Below are 21,068 nucleotides of genomic sequence, written 5' to 3'. Positions count from 1 at the left end.
CTCCACTGTTACCCCCTGGCTCTTACCAAGGTGAAAAGTGTGCTTGTAATCCTATCAAGCCAATGGGAACATTAAAAACCACTCTCTCTGTCACCCTTCTCAGGGAAAACATTTCTTCCTGGCTGGTGGAGATTCTTCTGTATGGCCACAGATGGAGTCTCAACTTCCAATACCTATGTCTGAAGAGAGGGGCTACGGCGTTAGCACAATGCCCCTTTGGGTGATGTTTGAACCGACCGAGATCTGTGCTTCTGGAAGCAACACTAACATGTACCTCCTGACCTCCTGCTGCAAACAAGAACAAAGACTACGATGCCAAGTGAGTAGCTTGGAAGCATGGCTTTGCTACAGTACCTCTGTGACCATGAACCATTTGCACCTAATTTTGTGCTTCTGCTTCATTAATAATTTCTGCATCAGGGCTGGAGAGATGGCTCAGGGGTTAAAAACACTTGTTGCTTTTGCAGAGGACCCAGGTTCTGTTTCTAGCACCCACATGATGACTCACAACCCTCTGTAACTCCAGTCCCAGGAGATCTGACACCTTCTTCTAGCCTCCGGCGGTAATGTATACACACGGTGTACTTACACACATGTACATAAAACACTCATACACAGAAAAATAAAAATAAACAAATCTAACAAAAATCATGTCTATTTCATGCATTTAGAAGGATTGTAAGAGTAAGTTCATGTAAGGATACCTACAATGGTGCCCAGTGTAGAGTAGGCACAATAACATTAGTTATTGTGATGATTAATCTTAACTGGCATGTGACAGGACACAGAATCACCTAGAAAATTGAAAGTATGAGGCACACTTCTGCACAGTGCAATTCCAGAAAGCATAAATGAAGAGAAGCTCCTCTCTGAATGTGGGTGGCACTATCTCATGGGTTGTAGACCTGGCTAAGGCCAAAGGGGGAAAGGAGAAAGCCGGAGAGCCCCAGCGCTTCCCTTCTTTCTGCTCCCTGGCCACTGTGACGTGAGCAGCTCTGCTGGCCCATGTCCCACTCCACCGCAATGGATGAACCCTCTGAAATGACGAGCCAGAGCAAACCCTTCGCTTACTCATTTCTGGGAGCTCTTTTGTGGCACTGATGCAGAGTCTGGCTAATTGAGCTAGTGTGGAGAGCAATGGAGGAAGGAGGTGTCACTCTTTGGGGCTGTGAGATTGTCCTGAACTTTTTCTTTAGAGTGAATCATTCTACTGTACGGTAAGAAGCAATACCATCCACAAAGGGTGTTGTAAAAGGTAAAAAGGGCCTAAATATTGACTTTTTCATACACCATAATAATAGTTTGTCAGTTTACTTCTTTTGCCTACCGGACAGGACATGACTTACAAGTAAGCAAGATAATTCTTTGCCGCTTAGTCATGAAATCTCATAAGAGAGCTGCTTGGCCTTTGTGTGATGACACATGAATTTGTGGTCAGTATGCACAGATCATACTGGGTCTCTCCCTAGCACTGCCATCAATCCACAACTGGTACTGGAAAGACTCATCTTTGGTTCAAGGACTATACCTTCCTCAACATCAGAAGCCCAGCTATTACTGTCTCTGTGGCACCAGATGAAGGCGTAAGTCACAAACAATCCCACACCAGTTTGGAATTATGATTAATAGAATGGTTATTTATTTAAAGGGGGAAAAACTTATAGATCACTGTCCCAGACAACAGCCCTCTGCATGATCAAGAAAGGAGTCTAGGAGCCAGAAGCAGAGCCGGAAGCCAGAGAGAGGAAAGAGGACAGCCGCTGCTTTTTTTTTTTTTTAAAGAGAAAGAGACCACACCCTCAATGGGCTTGTATCTCAGCAGCTATTGGCTGAAGGAGCAAAAGGAGCTCCCGCAGCACCTCCCCCTTTTGTTTAAGTTAGAGTGTTCTAAACCTACTATGAAATCATATACAATAAGTACAAATATGTTATTCTAACTAGCTTAAGTCTTGTATAATAAATAACTTGGTCAAGTCGTGAGAGGAAAGTAAGTACATTTATATAGTCTTCAATCCTATCGAAGATCTGTGAGAAGGGAAATAATGTTACCTGAGTAATTAGGAAGTGCAATTAAACAACTTCCAGAACATGCAACAAATCATAGAGACAGCTGGCTACCTGGGCAACCACCCAAAGTCACGTTTGCAGTGCTGAAGCAACCAACTTTGGCTAAGGCCTAACGTAGCTGACATACCATTTTCAAAGGTAAGAAACTTTTCAAAACTATCTTACCCTGTCTTGGCAGGATATGACAATCCTGTTTTATCCATTTACGGATACTCTGTATCTCTGTCAGTAGTTGAGGTATAGGCATTTCTTTACTTGCAGCAACCAGTAACTAGTAGACAATTCTCAAGAGAATGGACAATGGAAAACCCCCACAAGAGTCACAGGGTGGGCCCTGTCAGGGAAGGTACAGCCCTGGCTGTGAAGTCCTGGAAGATAGTGCAGTTTTCAACTCTGCCTTCTAAAAGTAGCTTGGGGTAGCCACTTAACTCTGCCAAGCTTCCGTTACATAATGGATGAGTTCTTTGTACGTTTTAATTCACTGCCTATCGGTCAGCACTATATTAACATTAGGGATTGTTATTGATGACTCTGTAAACATTAGGAATAGCATCTTGCATGGACTGGGTGGCCGATCAGCATTCACTACATGAACTGGCTTTAGAATTCCGAGTCCTGGTTGACACTGAACCCTTTCATGGGTGACAAGGGAAACCTAGGAAAGGTCTGGATGGAGAATTTTTTTAAGGAGAATTATTTGATTACAATATTCTAGTTTATGGGAAAAAAAGAAGCAACTCAGTTTCCGTTTTTGTAACTTAGTATGGGGTGGAGAGGGAATTCACCTATGTGTCCTTGGTTAAAAAATGATTTCAAGTAATTAAACCATCTGCTTAGAGAGAGAGCAAAGCGGGTATTGGGAGAGTCCTCAGTCAAGAAGGAAGATATAGTTCCTTAGAGTGTCTGCAAAGACCAGGATGGGAGAGTGAACCAAGTCAGAGGTCAGTAGACACAGCATTTGTCTTGTCCCGTGCCCTGAATGCCAACATCTGCAGCAGGGCATGGGCAAACACAAAGCATGAGCAGCGATGGGCAGACCTAGTGCACCTCAGCTCTGCTGCCTGCTAGCTGGATGACCTTGGGAAGGTCACTTTCTTTTACAGTCTGCTTCCTTATCTGCGAAGTAGACATGATGGAAGTGCCAGGCTCCCAGGTATAGCTATGAATATTAAGTAAGGCCGCGTGAAGCAAAATGCCTACCAGATATGAAGTGCCCAGGAAATGGTGGTGCTGATGAGTAGGATAATTCTGATGATGATGGTGATGATAAGAAAGATATTTACAATTGCAATGTCTCAAGTTTCTTAGAGGCTGGTATGGATATTACACTTATAACATTTGGAAGGTGATCACCTATCTGTTTTTACATCTATCTATCTATCTATCTATCTATCTATCTATCTATCTATCTATCTATCTATCTATCTATCTATCTATCTATCCATCCACTTACCTGTCCACTCACATGCCCATCTATCCCTCCTTCCCTCCTTCTTTCTCTCCCTCCCTCCCTTCCTCCCTCCCTCCCTTCCTCCCTTCCTCCCTTCCTCCCTCCCTCCCTCTCCTTCTCTCTCCCTCCCTCCATCCATCCACTCACCCAGCCAATACCTTCTAACCCGTCACTATGTGCCAAGGACTAACAGAGAGCATTTAAGTTTAAGAGATGCCTGCTGTCAGGCATCTGTCTTTGCATTCTCAGGCAAAGACAAATCCTTCTCTTTTGAGTTCCCCAGGAATTTGGACACCTTACTCCCCCAGCGCTCTCACCCCTATTGTAGAACATGGCACCTATTGTTATGATTTTTGACTTGCCTTCTGATCTTGCTAGTACGTGAGGTTTTAAACACACATCATGTTCATTTTGTCTCTTCTGCTTTTATTATCCTCCCTGACTCACAGTTGCATTGCAGACACACTGAAACCGGCTCTTCACGAAGTAGCCTGAACAGCCCAGTTGGGGAGCTAATAGGAAATCCCAGCCTGGCTTAGGAAAGGGAGGCTTCTATTTGGTAAGTGTCTGTCGTTTATATTGTCTCAGGCACTGGCCTCAGCCAGATGAGCATTCCCCCTCATTTTACAGAAGATGACATGGAAATTTATAGGTGACAGTTACACACAGGCAGGAAGTCCAGCTGAAACTCAAACACAGATATTATAACTTCCATTTTTACAAGAAGTCCATTCACGATAACTGAAGGAGTGCGATAAGGTAGTAAGTGGATGAGTGTGTGTGTTCACGTGTTTACATGTGGTGTACATAGTACGTGTAGACAAACTGGAGGCAGGAATGAAAACAGACAATTCCTTTAGAGGCAAAATGAGGGAAAAGCAAAACATTAGATGTCTGAAAAAGAAATCTGTGTGCTGGGAGACAAGGGGAAGAGGTATGGTGACCTGCATAGCATAAGCCTGGCCTCAAGGACGCTATTGGTTTGGGCCCTAAGTTTTTTTCTTTTCTTTTCTTTTTCTTTCTTTTTTTTGTGACAATTTGGGAAGACTCATCAGGGGAAATACAGATATTTTTGGAGTCTATGTCCTTCTATGTGGTCCTGCTGACCTGGCCTTGAACTCACGCTCCTCTTGACAACCTCCTAAATTCTGCGTTTAGAACCATGGAGCGTTAGGCTTGGTCTCCAACTGTTTCTTAGGAGAAGCTGCTGCTGTGGAAGGAAGCTTAAGCAGACATTTCCCACAATCCAGAATGTATCTTCTGGTTGTTGATGGACAAGGGTGTGGGGGCTGCTGGTTCAGACCACTTCAGGAAAGGAAAAGAGGGTGGCTGAGGAGAGTGGAACCAATGTCCATCTGACTAACATCTTTCGGGTTGCATCTAGTTCTGGGAGCAACAAAAAATCTTATCTCAAGGGACATCCTTCGGTAGCCAGGTCTATGCTGAGAAGACCAAAGAAGCCACCAGCCCCGCCCTTTTGTGAGGTACATCTGTTCATACAAGATGTTCTTGGAATTTCTACCTGAGTTTCGTGGTAGAAATTTCTCGCCAGATTTTGTATCATCGGAGCCGAATGCCGTCACGGTGACAACGGCTGGCTAGCCAGAATGCCATCCCATTCATTTGTCAAATGACAGCGCTGAAGGTGACCTTCTCCATCCTGCTCACCTCTGTCAGGCGACAGCTCAGCGCAGGCTCTTGTTTTCTCTCTGCTTGTGATTCTGGCCACCCACGGCTTGATCCATAGTCACAGTCAAGATGTCAACTTCCCCGTGTGCCATGGGAACCTAGCCATGACTCCCAAGAGCCGGGCAGAAGTGTCCTTGGGGTCTGAGGACATTGTGGACTTGCCCATCCCTCCTGGCTGTCTCTGTTTGCCCTGGAGTCTGCAACTGATAATGATGAACGGAGGAGCAGAGTTAGGAGGCAAGCTGTTGGCTATGACCTCTGACCCTGCTGCGTGCCAGTGGCTGAACTGTGAATGCTGTGCACAGGTCTCTCTTCCCTCCCTGTGCTCTTGAGGTCCCCTTTACTACAACGATCCGTACCCACTTCTCTGTCCTTCTCCTACCATGATCCAACACTTGATATCTCCAGAGAGCTTTGAATGGCAAGCTAGACCAAGTCACCTGCTCTAAAGACTGTGTCTTCTAGCAACGCTCACAGTAGCATCCAGCTGTGCAAAGCACCTTCATAACTCAGCATGTATGCTCATCTCAACCCCTTTTTCTTGCTCAGTGTGATCCAGCCACACCGGGTTTTGGTGCTGCCTCATTAACATCTCTGGGCTTCCAACCTGCCTCTTCCTTCTGCTTTCTATGCCTTCTCCTGGTGTCCCCGCAGCCAGCTCTTTCTCAGACCTCACTAAGGTATCACCTGTCTGGGCAGCTCTTTTCTGACACTATATTATGTATCTCCCTGCCACCTTTCCCTGTGACATCGGTACCTAAAATGGTTTTGTTTCTACATTTACTTAATGGCTTGCCATTTGTTTCTCAAGTAGTATGGAGAAGTACAGGGATTTCCCGGGTATTCTTTGCTATTGCTAACATATAGAACATGCCCAGTGTATGAAACATGTAATGAACATGGAGGAAAGACGTGATATGGGAACATATTCTGTAAGGGACAGAGCTATGGACCTCGGGTTCCTTTAGGGATTGTTCAGCCTTGTCCTGTTTACAGCCCTGCTCCTTCTGGAACTTCCAAATGCTACACCAATTTATACATTTTGGGGAAGCCACTGTATTTCTTCACAGAAGCAGGGAGTGTCTGGTAAGCACTCCGAGGAACTGAACTGCGGAGGTGAAGCCTTGAGTGCTAAGGTGGGGAGGGAGGTGCAGCAAGGGCGGAGTCACAGTCGGTTCTTTACCTTTGGCAGTGGCATGTGTGTATGTGTGTGTGAATGCATGCACACGTCTCTGTGAGTGCCAGCGTGTCTCTCTGCCTGGTGCATCTATGTGTGCATGCACATACCTGGCGTCTCTGTGTCTCTGTGTGTGTCACATCTGTGTGCTTGTGCCTCTGGCTAGAGTCCCTTGGTTGAAATGATGGGGCTGATAGCTTGCTTTGCACTTAGCTGAAATGATAAGAAATGTCTGTAGCGGAAAAGCAATTCCCCCAGCTCTGCTGACTGCCAAGCGCTCTGGCAAACAAGCGGGAGAGGAGTTACTGGTGGATGCTTTGATTCATACACTGGAAAATGGCTTGTCCTAGCTCAGAACAGCTCACCTGGCCTTTGTAAGAGGCTGTCTTTCTGTGTCACTTTTCTTGTACCCACTTCCCTGTCATTCCAGATACTCTGGCCTTCTTTCTGTCCTGATTTATGTATACCAATCCCTTCCTGGCCCAACTTGTTTTCTTTCTCCTTTCTCCTTTCTCTTTTCCCTTCCCTCCCTCCCCTGTCTTCTTTCCCTCCCCCCTTTCTCCCGTGTCTTCTCCTTTTCCTCACTTCCCCCTTCTTCCTCCTTTCTCCTTCCCTGTCATTCTATCTCGAAGTGCCCCTTCTGGAGGGGAGGTTTTGCTGACCTCATAGTTTGGGTCAAGTTTTCCAGTGATGCACTCTCACAGTATCATGGCATTTGCACAGCTGCATTTGAGTGGGTTTCTGATACTGCGTGTGTGTGCGTGCGTGTACGCATGCTCATGCACACTAACTTGATGGATTTGGTGGTATGTAAATGTCACAAAGAAAGGAATAGGTCTTTGGGGGTTTGTCACGCAGCTGACACAGCGCCCAGCACCTGGCAATGCTGGGGACCTGGGTGGATAAGGGGCAGATAGAAATGTGACCCAGCGAAGCATATCAAGTCTGACAATGCTTTCTGAGTTGTCACCACCCCCCCCCCCCCCCAGTTTTTCTGAGGAAAAAAGACAGCAGACATTTGGGGGAGAAAAGTCCTTAACTCTGTTGTCACGTATTTCAGCTTATTGCAACCTTCGAGCAATAGAAGCCAGGCTACTCTGCATCCAGAGATGTCCTCTTTCTTTAATCCCATGGTGGATCCGCCCTTTATTCCACTTCCTTTGCATTTTCCCAAGGCAGCAGAGGTGTTGGGGTGATATGGGTGTTGAAGGCTGGCAATCATTTCTTGGGCTACCATGACCACAGCACACAGGATTTGAAGTTTTAAGGCCCAACTGTGTCAGGCTGGGGAACTGGCTAGGTCTTTTAGTGTACAGTTTTCCATTCAGATATTGCAATTGGTGAGTGTCCCCAGAGTTTAGACATGGTTCTATGTGGGGGGACTGAATGTCTATGTCCTCATTTGTTTATAAGTTGAACTCTTCACCCCAGTAGGAGGTACTAAGGGGTGAGCATGTCAGGAAGTGGATCAGTCCTAGAAAAGGGTCACAGTGAGCTCTTTGCTATTTCTCACTGTAGAAATATCCCACAAGAAATGGGCAGTCTGCAACATCACAGAGCCCTCCCCAGGATCAGAGCATGCTGAGACAATGACCTTGGGCTTTCAGCCTTCAGAACAATGAGAAATAAATTTCTGGTGTCACAAGCCCCAAGACTACGGTGTTTTGTTATAGCAACCCAACCTGCTGAAATACCACACACTTTATGACTTTTGGTGCATTTAAAGTCTGCTTCACCTATTATATTGTTTAATTTGCATTTTGTTTGAAAATGGCTTGTCTTTTTTCCTTAAACTTATGGGATTTTTTAACACATACACACACACACACATACACACACACACACACACACACACACACAGAGAGAGAGAGAGAGAGAGAGAGAGAGAGAGAGAGAAGGAAGTTAGGGAGACTGACTCATTTTCTAGTCAGACTTGGAACTTTCTATGTAGATCAGGCTGGCCTTAAACTCATAACAGTCTGCCACCTTGGCTTCCTAAGTGCTGAGACAACAGGAGTAAGCCACTATGCCTACCTCATAGATCTACACCTTTATATAACAATGCTTCCCAATATAAATATAATATGAATCGTATATACAGTTTAATTTTAGCAGCTACAATAAAAATAAACAGAAATAAAAGTTTAACACCATAGTTTAGCTACACACATCCAATGCATGTAATCCTCATGAGTTAGTGAGATATTTAACTCTTTTTCCTGTGCTGTCTTCAAAATCCAGTGTGAGGTTCACAGTTGCAGTACATCTCTTTGTGTGTGCTGAATTTTTCGTGACCTCTATTTAGAGGTCATAAAACAGAGCCGAATGAATAAATTCATACCCAAGTTGTCCAACCAGACAGTTATTTTCTAATAACTGAACTATCAGATTTTAATTGCAAATTGATTGAAATGAAATGAAAAATTCAACATCTCACTTGCACTCGTCCAATGTCAAGTACTCAATAGCCTTACATGACTGGCGTCACCGTGTCAGACAGCACAGAACCCTGACTTCCAAGGCAGCCTCCTCACAATAAAGAAACGGTAGCCTTAGAAACAGACACAGGAAGCCAGGCGGTAGTGGTGCATGCTTTTAATCCCAGCACTTGAGAGGCAGAGGCAGATCTCTGAGTTCGAGGCCAGCCTGGTCTATAAGAGCTAGTTCCAGGACAGACTCCAAAGCTACACAGAAATCCTGTCTTGAAAACAAAAACAAAGAATAAAACAAAACAAAAACCAGATACAGGACCCAGGTATATCTCAGTGGTACAGCACTTGCTTGTCTTTAAGACCCTGGGTTTTATTCCTAGCACTGAGGGAAATCTGTAATAGCAGAACAAGAGGGGTATTAAATTCGAGTCAGATGCTACTGCCAGGCAAGGGTCGAGGCCCAGGACATACACTGAACGTCCTGAAGAAGGTGTGAAAGACGCACACTATGCCAAGCTGAGATGTTCCTTTGTTGGCATCAGGAAGTTTAAGAGAAAAAACTGATGCTGCACACGGGTACCATTAAGCACATGGGTAGTTAGATGACAACAGGACAAAATCCCAAGGCTGGGTGGTTGCTGAGCACCAGCTCCAGCCTATCCACCTTCACTCTGATCACTAGCCTGCATCTGGAGATCAACAGCAGTCAACTGAGCAAAGGAAGCCAAGGTCAGGAGGGCTGAGTTCTGCTGAAGACTCTGCCCTTCCTGGCCCTGCAACTTCAGCAGAGGTCTTGATCCCTCATTTTGTAAATTAGGGGTATCTGGGCTCAGTACAGAAGATAAAACAAAATCCAAATCCAAACCATCCAGAAACCATGGACTGACAGATACTGTGTCTTGTGCTAGCCCTGAGTGATCTTACCTCATCCATGCCATAAACCATAAGGCATGGTACCTATCCTGTAGGCTGAACATGGAGGCCACTTGACAAAGTCCTGTTAACATGAAGCCATGAGACCAGTAATTTAAACCCAGGTTGGGGTCTACTATGCCCACATCCCAGGTCCCCATGCAGGCAGATTCAAAGTATTATTCTATTTCCCCAAAATGTTCTAGTTGTGTTCCAAGACCTTGTCAACATGCAATTTGTAGTATTTTTTAGAGAAGTTTCTTTTAGCTTATGATAATTCCCTGGATCTGGGAGTTGGCATGCCTTCCTTCGGCCACATATTTCCTTGGGTTTCCTGAATTATTCCCTCCTTCTCCCATCTAGATTCAATGCTTTGATTTCTCCTGGGATCCACACTGGTGTTTCTTGATCTTCTTGTGGCTTCCCCATCCTGAGGTTACAGTCAGTACGCTGGTGGGCTACAGCAAGTCTGCAGACAGATCTGCTCAGTTTGGCTCAGGAAGTGTTGGCCCACAGGATGTTTTTAAAATTGTTCTGAATTAGTTGCCAACATTGAAACATCAGCTATTCCACATAAATCTGGATCTCTAGGTTTTGGAACAATTTGGCAACACTGAGCTGCTGGCCTGAAAGTCAAGTGCAGAGGGCTTTCTGACACCCAGGTCCTGTCTTCCTTATGATCGCTTCCACTGGAGTCCCACTTGTCATGTGTCATCTTGGTGTGTGTGCCACCATTTTCTCATGATAAAGCTGGTTAATGGCACACATGGCTGTATGAACTTGGGCAGGTGACCCGAAGTTCTCACCGGAAAATGAGTGATGATATGTACATGCCCAAGACTCCTCATAGGAATTAAATGAGTTCACACATTAGAAGTGCCTTAAAGAATGCCTGGCACACAGTAGGTGTTATGTGAGAGCCAGTGATGATTAAGAGCAAAGAAAGGTTTGGGAATTTGGTACATTTATCTGTCCCTGAGGGAAAATGAGAGAGATCAACAGTCATGTGTTCTCAGGAAAACACCAGGGAAGCAGTATTCCTAGGAGAAGCGAGACGTTACTTCAAACTGGACCACGCTGTTCACAGACATTATCTGACCGCTTCCTTGCAGGTATTTGAATTTATGACACCTGCATCCCGCTTCTCACACAGAATTATGGTCTCTGACTAGTTGGCATCCTCTCCCAAGTTTTGCCTATGTTTGCCTGTGCCTTTTAGCTGCACATGGTAGCTTGCTGGGGGGCGGGGAACCATTTCTTTTCATGACCCTGGATACTTTCTCCAGGCAACTGAATGTGGTCCTCACTCATGTTTGCTGGCTTCAGCTGAAGCCTACTGTGTATCCTACAGGACACTTTTGCTGAAAGTCTCACAGAGACCCAGAGCAAGCCTTTTAGGAAGGACCCTTCTCTAGGTTTATGAAGGGATTTATTGCTAACTCATGGGCTTGCTCTTCTGTGACTTGTTAGGGCACAATTTTATTATGGTTGTGAAGAGAACCACATAGTTATGGTAAAGATGCATGTATGAAGTGTGGCTATAGGACATAGACATAGCTTGAATACATGGACATATTAGATAATGAAACAATGTCGGTTGTTCTTGGTGGAGATCCTACCATGTCTGAGCCACTGTAAGAAGCCATTGTGTGCTTTATTTCTAATCAACACAGAAACAGTCTAGGACCTGGAAGGTTAATAACATCACCAAACTCTTACTCCATGTGAGAGCAATCATGCCAAGAATGGAAGTAAGCATCTTCACAATTTAATTTATTTTCAAAGTAGCCCTTTGGAACCGGCACTGTTAAAATCCCTCTCATGGCTGACGATCAGAGAGGGTAAGAAATTGGCCCAGAGTAACAGATTATTAAGCAGAGGAGCCAGGGTTTGAATTCAGGGTGTGTGGTATCAGGTACTTACTAAACTGATGCCCTTGCTATCTCATGGTTGTGGATGAAAGAACCGAGGCTCAGAGAGGTGAAGTCTTGTACTCGAGGTCACAATAGCAAATGGGATGCAAATCCAATTCCAGTTTGTACGCAACTGTATTTTACACCCAACCTTGAAGAGCAGAACTGAAGTGATGATTACAGGGACTGTAGGAGGAGAAGCTTTAGAGAGCAACTGCCCTGGACTCCATCTCAAGGCTGGGATAGGCGGCTTGCACCAGAGCCATTCCCTGAGTTTATGATTCCATAATCTTTATTGCTATCTTTTACCTAAGGATCACGTCTCCATCTAGAGCTCAAGAAGAAACAGCCTTTCCTGTGGCTTTGATAAGAAATGACTTCTTTAAGGTCATACAGTGAGTTACTGCCAGAGGAGGCTGGAATCTAGAATCCCTAATCTAGTGTTTTTGTCTGGCTCATATATGAAGGATCCTATGGTCCAACGTGCCTGATCACAGCACAGACTGGATGTAGGGTGTGTTAGTCGCAGTATGCAGGGCTGTTTAGAATTGGCGTGCTGTGTGCTTTGGCAGGAAACAGCTCACATGAGTGGATCAAAGGATACAAAGGAATGCCCCACAGCCATATAGAGGAACGACAAGTTCCATAATTCTCCGCAAATGACTGACACCGTGAAATAAAAAAGGTATCATGTGCTCATTTCAGGCAGGATAGAAATGGAGAGTTGAACTTCTCAATTTGTATTTGCTTAATGGACTAATATACCTTAAAAGAGAGTCACCAAGAAATGAAGGCACAGTAGAGTGGCCACCTGCGGGATGAGGAATTAAAGATTGGCGAAGAGGAGAAAGTAGCAGACTGGAGGCACGCCAGCCTGTGCCAGTTCTGAGGGTTTCAGGATACATACGGGACGTCATTACCTGTTTCAAGGGGACCCACTATCCTTCAGTTCCTGGAAGGTGCCACCTCCAGGCAATGAGTATTTCCATTCTTCTGGTTTTATAAGGGAACTCGGAATTCTACTAAAGTTATTCTCCAGTTTTTAATTTCAAATTGCTCATTGGTGGCAGACAGAATAACAGTAGGTTTTTTTTTTTACATATTAATCACGTATTCTGTAAACATACTGCAGTCATTTGTTAATTCTTAGGAGGTCCTTTGTGACACGTTTTAAGTCTTCTCTGAAGACTTTTCTAGCATCTATGAATAGAAATGATTGAATTTATTCATCTCTTGGTACGGTTGTTTCTTTCTTGCCTTAGCCCGCTGGCCAGAACTTCCAGGGCTATGCTGAGTAAGATCAAGGAGGGCAGCTCTTCCTGCCTGACTCCAGATCAGGGGCTTGGGGAGCACTCAGCCTCCAGTCCCTCAGGGTGACGGCAGTCCCGGGTTATTTGACTATCTCATGTTCTGTGTTAAATAAATTCTCTTTATCATTTGTTTGATGATATTTTACTATTAACTGTTGTTGGACTTTTTTTTCTCATCTACTAAGATGGATCCCTTGGATTTATTTTTCAGTTTGTGAACGTAATTGCCAAATGCTTAATGAATTTGGCATTCCCGGATAAACCCAAGTTTTCCTCTTAGATGCTGACTGAATAAATTGGCCATTTCTGGATTTTGTATCTATGGTCAAGAGGCTTATTGGTTTAAAGTTTTATTTTCTGATATCTGTCTTACTTTGGTGAGAGGGTAAAGTTGAGTCCATCAAACAAATTGGGAAATCTCCCCACATTTCAAATGATAATGTACCTCACAGAGTGTTCACTGCGCTCAAAGGGCTGTGTTTAGTGCTTAGTTCAGGCTTCACGTCAACCCTACATACAGCGTAGGGACTGTCACCATCACTGCTCCATTTTTAAAGAGAGGGAAACTGAAGCATGGAGTAGTTAATGTCACTTGTCTATAGCTGCCCAGGGTATGAGCATCAAAGCCACGGCGTAGAATCCCAGAGGTTCAGGCCCCACATTTCCACCCTCAATCTGCTTACTCCACCTTCTTTGGCCAAAACTGTGGTTTAAAGAAACTACATCCACAGGGTCCAGGACAGTCACCAGGATACTCGTATATTTACCTTTGATAAATAACCATGGTAACTACGGTGTGTCAGGCTCCCTCCATCTCATCCCAGCCATCAGAGGCAAATCTCTTCACCTTTGCTAGGCTGCTGTGAAAACCTTCCTTCCTGTAGGGTGGGGAGCCATCGCAAACTATCATCTCCGTCCTCACCCCGCTTTCCTTCATGTCTGGGACTCTTTTCAGGAAGCAAAACAACTCTGTGGTGTGCCTTCCTTATCAAGGCAGCTCACCTTTTGCCCCCTTATGTCTCGGCCCCAAGCATTCAAGTTCATAGCTTCCTCCCTCTTCTGCCATTTCTTTATACGGCCTCGTCTGTCCACTAAGCCAATCAGCATTAACTCTTCCGACTTAGCTCCTGTGTCTTGAGAAGTAAGAAACCTCTCTCTCACTTAAAAAGGAGAGGGGAGAGAAGCATGGGATTTTGTGAAGGGCAGGAACACTGATATTCTTTGCTAAGTCTTTAGCATTGGGGGCCCACGGTTAGTTAAAACGGCTTCCTGGTGGAAGGAAGGAAACGCGAAGCAACAGAAAGAGCAGGTGCGTTCTGTTCCGGTTTGGCTCTATGGGCGTGGAGCATATGCAGTACTTCTCTGCACCTCAGTGTACTCTGCCTTAAAATGGGTTCAAGATGCACGTGTAGGTCATAGGAAGGTAATAGGGATGAAGTGGCAGCACGTGGGTGAAAGGATCTGCTGTGGAGAAGGCACTAAGTAACATGTGCCTCTCTCAGACCATATACTGTTCTGAATGTGTTGTGGGGCGAGGTTTTATTATGCTGCCTAAGCTGGCCTTCAGCTTCTCATCTCAAGAAATCCTCCTGCCCTAGCCTTCTGAATAGCTAAGACCATAGGTGTGACTTAAGCTATTTTTATATAAAAAGTATCTGAATTAATAGATGCTTCTTGGGGAGGTAATTATGTATAACTTCTACCCATTTTACTGATGGGGCAAACTGTGGAACTGCCTGCCTACAGATTCCGAAGTAGCTAGCTCTGCCGGGACTTCATACTGGAATTCCTTGGACACACGCCAGGCCCGTTGCACTGGACCACACAGGCAATTACTTAAAGTGAGGGGCTGAACCACATGGCTCTTTTCAAGCCCTTTCTGCCAACCTAGGGGTGTGTGTGGCCAGAGACACCTGCCACTTTCCTGTAATTGCTGGATCGTTCTTGGCAAGCATCCAGGCATTCCTACCGGTCTCTCCATTTCCACTCACATCGCTGACAGCTCTTCGGGGGAGGGGCTGGAAAACTTGGAGTGAGTTCACTGCTGGGAATAGTGATTCAATTAAAATCTCAGTTTTCAACAATACTAGCAAGGCCTGTTGCTATGTCACACCTCACATGGCTGTGTCTCTCCATCAACAGAGGTGACGAGGGCTTGCTGACCGATGGTGACTATAAGTTGAGGAGGCCATCATGGTGAACTTTCAAGGCTAAAGTGTCAGGCTGAGTGCTGTACTCTAAGTACCTCCCGGACCCTCCGCTGGCTCCCCAATCATGTTGAGCAGCCCCCTTCTCCTGGCAACCCCATGGGATGACAATTATAACCACGGTCACACAGTGTCAATCAATGCAGGTAGCGGCCACCGAATTGCACGCTTAACCACCTCCTCATCTTCAGCAAAAATGCCATTTGAGGCTACCACCCTAGAGAAAGCCACTCTCATAATGTCCATTTTATAGAAAGAAACTGAGGCACAGAGCCCCCCACACCATCTGACTCTGGGGGAGGCTAGGTTAATACTCAGTCTACACTCTCCTCTGCTGGGATATGTTTGCTCCCCTGTACAGCTTCAAAACAGTGATCCCCAACCTTCCTAATGCTGAGAACCTTTAACAAAGTTCTGCATATTGTAGTGACCCCCCCAACGATAAAATTATTTTTGTTGCTACTTCATCACTGTAATTTTGCTACTGTGCTTTCTGATAGTCTTAGGTGACCCCTACGAAAGGGCCATTTGACCTTCCAAAGGTTGAGAACCCACAGGTTGAGAACCTCGGCTTTACAAGAATGACAAGGACCCTGCCTTCGAATCAGCCTTCCAGGTTGCTAACAAAAACGCTGTTGGCTCATGGGCTTGGGTGAGACTGATCTCCTCTTCAGTCTTCTCTAGGAACTTGATCCTTCTGGTTCCATTGGCTGCCTCTAAAGGCATATGCTTCCACCGTGAGTTCCCCTGAAGACCCTTGGGAGCCCTTTGGCACATCCTTAGTAATTTTTTTTTTGTCGTTGGTGCTCAAAACTGTTAGCTAAGTTTATAAACACATACACCCCATCTAAGTTCAAATCTCAATCCTTCTCTCTCTTAAATCCCTAAGTCTTGGGCTAAGCCTACGCCAAGCACAGTGCCTAGCATACAGTGGGGGCCATAGCTATGGCTGGGAAAGACTGCAGCTGTTCAGGAGAGTTAGACTATGAAGGTTCAAGATACTGTGACTTGAGGTCACTGGCAGTCTGAGCAGTCTCTGCTCTCCTAACCTCACGTCCTGTTTGGGGCTCTTGGAGGTCATCCTCCTTGTCTCTGCAGCACTGCCCCTTAGAATTTGTAGAGAAAATGCCCGAGAGAGCAAGTGACCAGCACAAGCAGAGGGGGAGATGGAGAAGTCAGGAGGGGGGTTAGTTGCACTATGATGGGGTGCTGTCAAAGAGGGGCTCTGATTCTTCTTCACTTCAGCAAGCATCACACATATCCAACCCCCCTCAGAAATGCAACTTCCAATAGGGAGCTCTGGGAACAGACTCTGGAGGGCAGGAGGGGGAGATGCAACCGGAATGGAAATCAATTTCAGCTCCAGGTAATTACAGGAGTGCCCTATCTGGTAGGTACAACAGAGGTGGAGCCCCTTTCCTAGGGAGGGAGAGTTTGCCTTCACCCTTCACTGGGGACCGCAGGAGCCCAGGTAGGGGAACTTGTGCTCGCCTGTGCTGGTTGACTTGGGAGTGGATTCCCTAAATGCTTGAGGAAAGGAAGGTTCTCAGATCTTGGAAGACTAAAGCCCAACTTCTCAGCATTCTAAGATGCTCAAGTCCCCAGAGCAGAGATGCCAAGTGGTGGAGGATGAGATTCTCTCTTGGACAGGGTTTTTTTTTTCTCTTTCTGAGTCTTTCTGTCTCTAGCCCTCTCTTCTGCCTGCAAGTGACTCCAGGAATGTACATGACATTGTGTGGATGACAGGATTATCTAAAACCCCAAAACTGAGGCGTCCCCACCCCACCGTCTGTTCTTCCTGGATCCACACATAGTCCAGGCAGACACCCATCCCTTCTCCCTCAGCAGCTCATCTCTCTTCAGGAATTCACTACAAGTCTCAGCTTCACTTTCCAGAGGGCATTAAGATGTGAGACCAGCCAGCCACTCATCTGCCTTGCTGGGAGCTGCCCTAGAAGGGAGGACTAGGGTTGACCTGGAGGTAAAGCCAGAGGAGACAGACATAAACTCAAGGAGACTGTCATGCCCTGAGGTGGTAGTCCTGGTAGCCAGTGCGCTTTGCTGTACAGTTGCCCCATCCAGCCCATACCAAGGGGCATTCCTTGACTCTTCCTGGACATAAAGGGATACCGCACTCCTTCAGGGCAGACAGCAGATAGCAAGGACTTATCCCATTGTTCCTTGAACTCCAGTGGCCAGTATCAAGGTCTCCGTAGCATTAGGCGGGGAGGTACAGAAGGATAGGGTGATAGAAATGTTCTCAGTGAGGTGACAGTGTGGGGCAAAGGTAGGGGAGGAGCCTTCCTTAAGCTTTCTGCCCAGAAGCTGCAGTTAAGTCTCACACAGCCCCTCTGGGACCCCTCAGGAACGCGGGGAGAAAGAGAGAGAGAGAGAGAGAGAGAGAGAGAGAGAGAGAGAGAGAGAGAGAGAGAGAGAGAGAATGAGAATGAATAACGGGCGCACTTTGGAGTGAATGCACACCCACAAGTCAAAATACCCCCGGTGCCACACAAGCACTGTCCCCACTAAGCCACGCGACATCCTTTCATCCTGATCTTAAAACCTCCACAGTTGCCACCAAGGTTTAAACTTTGTTATTTTTCAAAGCGGGCTCCAGGGCACTTCCCGAGAAGGTGTCTGGGATCCCATAGATTGCAACAACTTGGGGCTCCCGGCTTCCCTCCCTCTCCCTCAGGTCCCCTCACCTGGTAATCCGAGGCACAGCAAAAAGCTGTAGTAGACCACCGGCACGAAGCCCAAGCCGCAAGCCGAGCTGTTAGCGGCGAGGTGGGCGTGCGTGTGCTCCATGAGCGCGTCCCTAGCCGTGCAGGACTCGACACAGCTGCCAAGCTGGTGGGGACCAGGTAGCAGCTGGGGCAGGATCCCGGATCGCCCCACGGCGGGACCCACTTGCACCCCTGGCCGTTGTCCTCAGCCGGCTCCGCACCTGCCTTCCTGGATCCGCAGCTCCGCTCCCTGGCAGGGCGCAGGGGACGCGGGAGGGGCTCTCGGATCCGGAGTGTGCACCTCCCTCCTAGGACCGCTCAGCTCCCGCCTCAAAACCCCGGCCCGGACGCCGCTGTCCGCAGCCAATCAGCAGCTGCCTGCATGGTGTCTCAGTGTGTGTGTGTGTGTGTGTGTGTGTGTATGTGTGTGTGTATGTGTGTGTGTGTCCACGAGCGCGCGCACGCGCTGGGGGTGGGGGCATCGGGTGGGACGTTCCAGCAGAGCCGGGTCCCAGCAGCGTTTTCTAGCTCCAGTTTCTCGAGGAAAAGACCGGGTTAACTTGGGAAACCCAGAGGAAGACTGGGATGGAGAACAGGCTACCCTGGGTTTCCACCCCTTGTGGGAGAGGCGTGGTGTGGAAACGACCTGCTTCTTCCTTAGCCTCTCCTTTACCCCTTCCAGCATGTCCTCAGTTTTCCTTTTGACTCTCCTCCCAGCTGCCTAGCCCCGCTCCCAGCCAAAGCCTTTAGTCTATCTTCCTGTAGAGGATTCGACATCCCAGGGATGGGGGATGGGGGTCGCGACTGTTGGAGCCCAGAGAATGTTTTTTTCTTCTTCTTCTTTTTCTTCTTCCTCTTTTTTTTTCATTTATTTATTTAATTTTGCTTGCCTGGATCAGGGGGCTGAGCTTGTGGGTCTGAAAGAAGACTGTGAACATCTTTGCATGTGCCACCAGGTAGATGGTGCTGTCCCTGAACTTGGTAGAGATGCAGGACGGCTAAGAGAAGCCATCCACATAGCCTTCAGCCTGGGATAAAACGTCGCAGCCACTGAGACACACATTCACCCACGCGCACACAAAGGCACACAATGCTCAGCCATGCGGGTGCACTTGCTCACACACTCACGCACGCGGATGCTCTCATCTTCCACACCTAGCTAGACTGGTGAAAACGTGCAGACACCCTCATCAATATGCAGGAGGGCGCAGCAGGCTCAGGCGGAGCCTCGAACAAGTACACAAATGCCATGTAGGGGGCTGGGAGGTCTGAAGTGTTTGAAGGTTGTGTGAAGGAGAGTATGCGAGGAGCAGGTGGGATCCCTGCAGCGGAGGGGTGCCCCCTTTGCAGGAGACGCAGACAGAGCGCTCAGAGAGCTTCACTTGTCAAGGGTACCCAAGAATCAGCTCGGGAGAGACATCTGCCCCAGGCTCAAGTCAAGCCTGTATGTTAAAGGCACAGCAGAAGCAGAGGCAAACCTTTGTAGGAGCGAACTGAAGCAGATGCAAGCGAGGGGCGCCTGTGGCTGGCTCTAAGATGTTGGAGACACCTCCCTCCTCCCCGCCCCGCCAATACACACTCTCCTCCCCTAACATCTGTTCTGGAGAGAAGGAGTTGGCTGAGCTTCTTCTGGGTATCCAGCAAGGGCCCAGTGTCCTGTCCCCATTTCTGTTGGGAGCACCCCAGGCAGTGAGTGAAGGAGGGGAAGGTTGAAAATCTAAAGTTGTAGAGGGATCTGCTGGCTTCAGCTGGGTCTGTGGTGGACAGACAGGCACCCAGACCCTAAAAGGACAAGGTTGTTACTGACTCCCGTGGGGACTCTTAAACCCAGTCTGATATTTCAAGCTCCATTAGATAGATATCAAAAATTTTTGTGACCTTTTTTTGCTGTCTAGCTTTTTGCTTTATTTGTATTCTTGATTGACACACAGTGTCATGCATATTTCTGGGGGTGTGATGATATTTTGACTCCTGTATTTGATGTGTAATGACCATATCAGTGTCACCTTAAGCTTGTGTCATGGCTTTTGTGGGAGTACACTCAAAATCCTCTCTTGGGGTCAGGCATGTCGCTTAGTTGTCATAGCGCTTGCCTGGTAAGCATGAAGCCCTGGCTTGGACCAACGGTGGCACATAAGACCTGACTCAGCCATTCAAGTCTGTAGTCCCGATACTTGGGCAGGGAGGACAGATGGATCAGAGATACAAAGGCATCCTTGGCTACAGAAAATCCTCTCGTAGGGATCTTGAATGTGACTACCCTTCCCATAAAAGTCTAAAGAACAAAACAAAACACCTCTATGGTGCTAGATAAAGTAGTCCCCAATTGCTGCAAAAGGTCAACACATAATTGATAAATCTGAAGACTGGATTGGCCTGTAGATGGTGCTGCATTGAGATGAGAGGCTGGGGTGGGGAAATAGGTGTGTTCTGGCAAAACCTCCAGTCTCTTCTCTTCAGAGATCCCTAGAAAACAAGAGCTTTGCATAGGCTGGGATGTTCTTCTGGAAGCTTCATGTCTCCTCACTCACAGCTCACTCTGTCTCCTCAGTCTTCACCGTCTGTCTATCATTGGCAATCCTACTTACGATTGACATATCAATTATTCTCCACCCCAAATCTTGCATTCCCTCCGTCCTCCTCCCCGAAGGCTCAGCACCATCATCCTACCGCATAGGATCTGATTTGTCTTGTTTCTTGTCCATTCCTGCCTTGGAAGCTCAAGGCCTTTCAAAGTCTGTAGGGTTCCGGTTGTATCCTCAGTTTTTCACTGCAAGCCAACACTGCATCATCAAAACACATGGGAAGAATGAAATCTGCCACACCCACTGGTGGTAGCTGTTGAGCATGAGTTTATCTTTGTTTTTGCAACACAGATGGGTTGGTGCTGGAGTTGGGGACACAGCCGTAGGTTTGGCATGCAATGATCGTATTTGACGATACTTCCAAAATGATTCAAATTCTAAGACCTATTGTTAGAAATCCTTTATAGAGCCTGGGTGGGCAGAGGACCTGCACTGCATAGGAATACTGAAGGACCTAACATTGACTTCTTCATTTGTAAAATAAGATCAAACAAAGTAGGAATGCTGTTGTCCCTGAATGCTGTTGTCTCTCTGTGCAGAAATAGTAGGAGTGTGATGGGAAGGGGTAGACCACACCCCAAGTGATGGAGGAGTTACCCT

General features: G+C 46.8%; 1 protein-coding gene across 1 annotated transcript in view; it reads right to left on the bottom strand.

Annotated features, from left to right (window-relative positions):
- Gpr139 (G protein-coupled receptor 139) overlaps nt 1-17,965 on the bottom strand; it is a 44,673-nt gene extending 26,708 nt beyond the window's left edge. The window contains exon 1 of the mRNA XM_048460515.3: nt 17,863-17,965. Within this exon, the coding sequence (XP_048316472.3) occupies nt 17,863-17,965 (103 nt within the window). The remainder of the gene's footprint in view (nt 1-17,862) is intronic.
- Nucleotides 17,966-21,068: the final 3,103 nt, after the last annotated feature.

The sequence above is a fragment of the Myodes glareolus genome, chromosome 7 (assembly GCF_982192425.1).
Source record: "Myodes glareolus chromosome 7, mMyoGla1.1, whole genome shotgun sequence".
Taxonomy (NCBI): Eukaryota; Metazoa; Chordata; class Mammalia; order Rodentia; family Cricetidae; genus Myodes; species Myodes glareolus.
The sequence above is the reverse complement of the archived record's forward strand: the minus strand, read 5'-3'. Positions and strand labels throughout refer to the sequence as shown.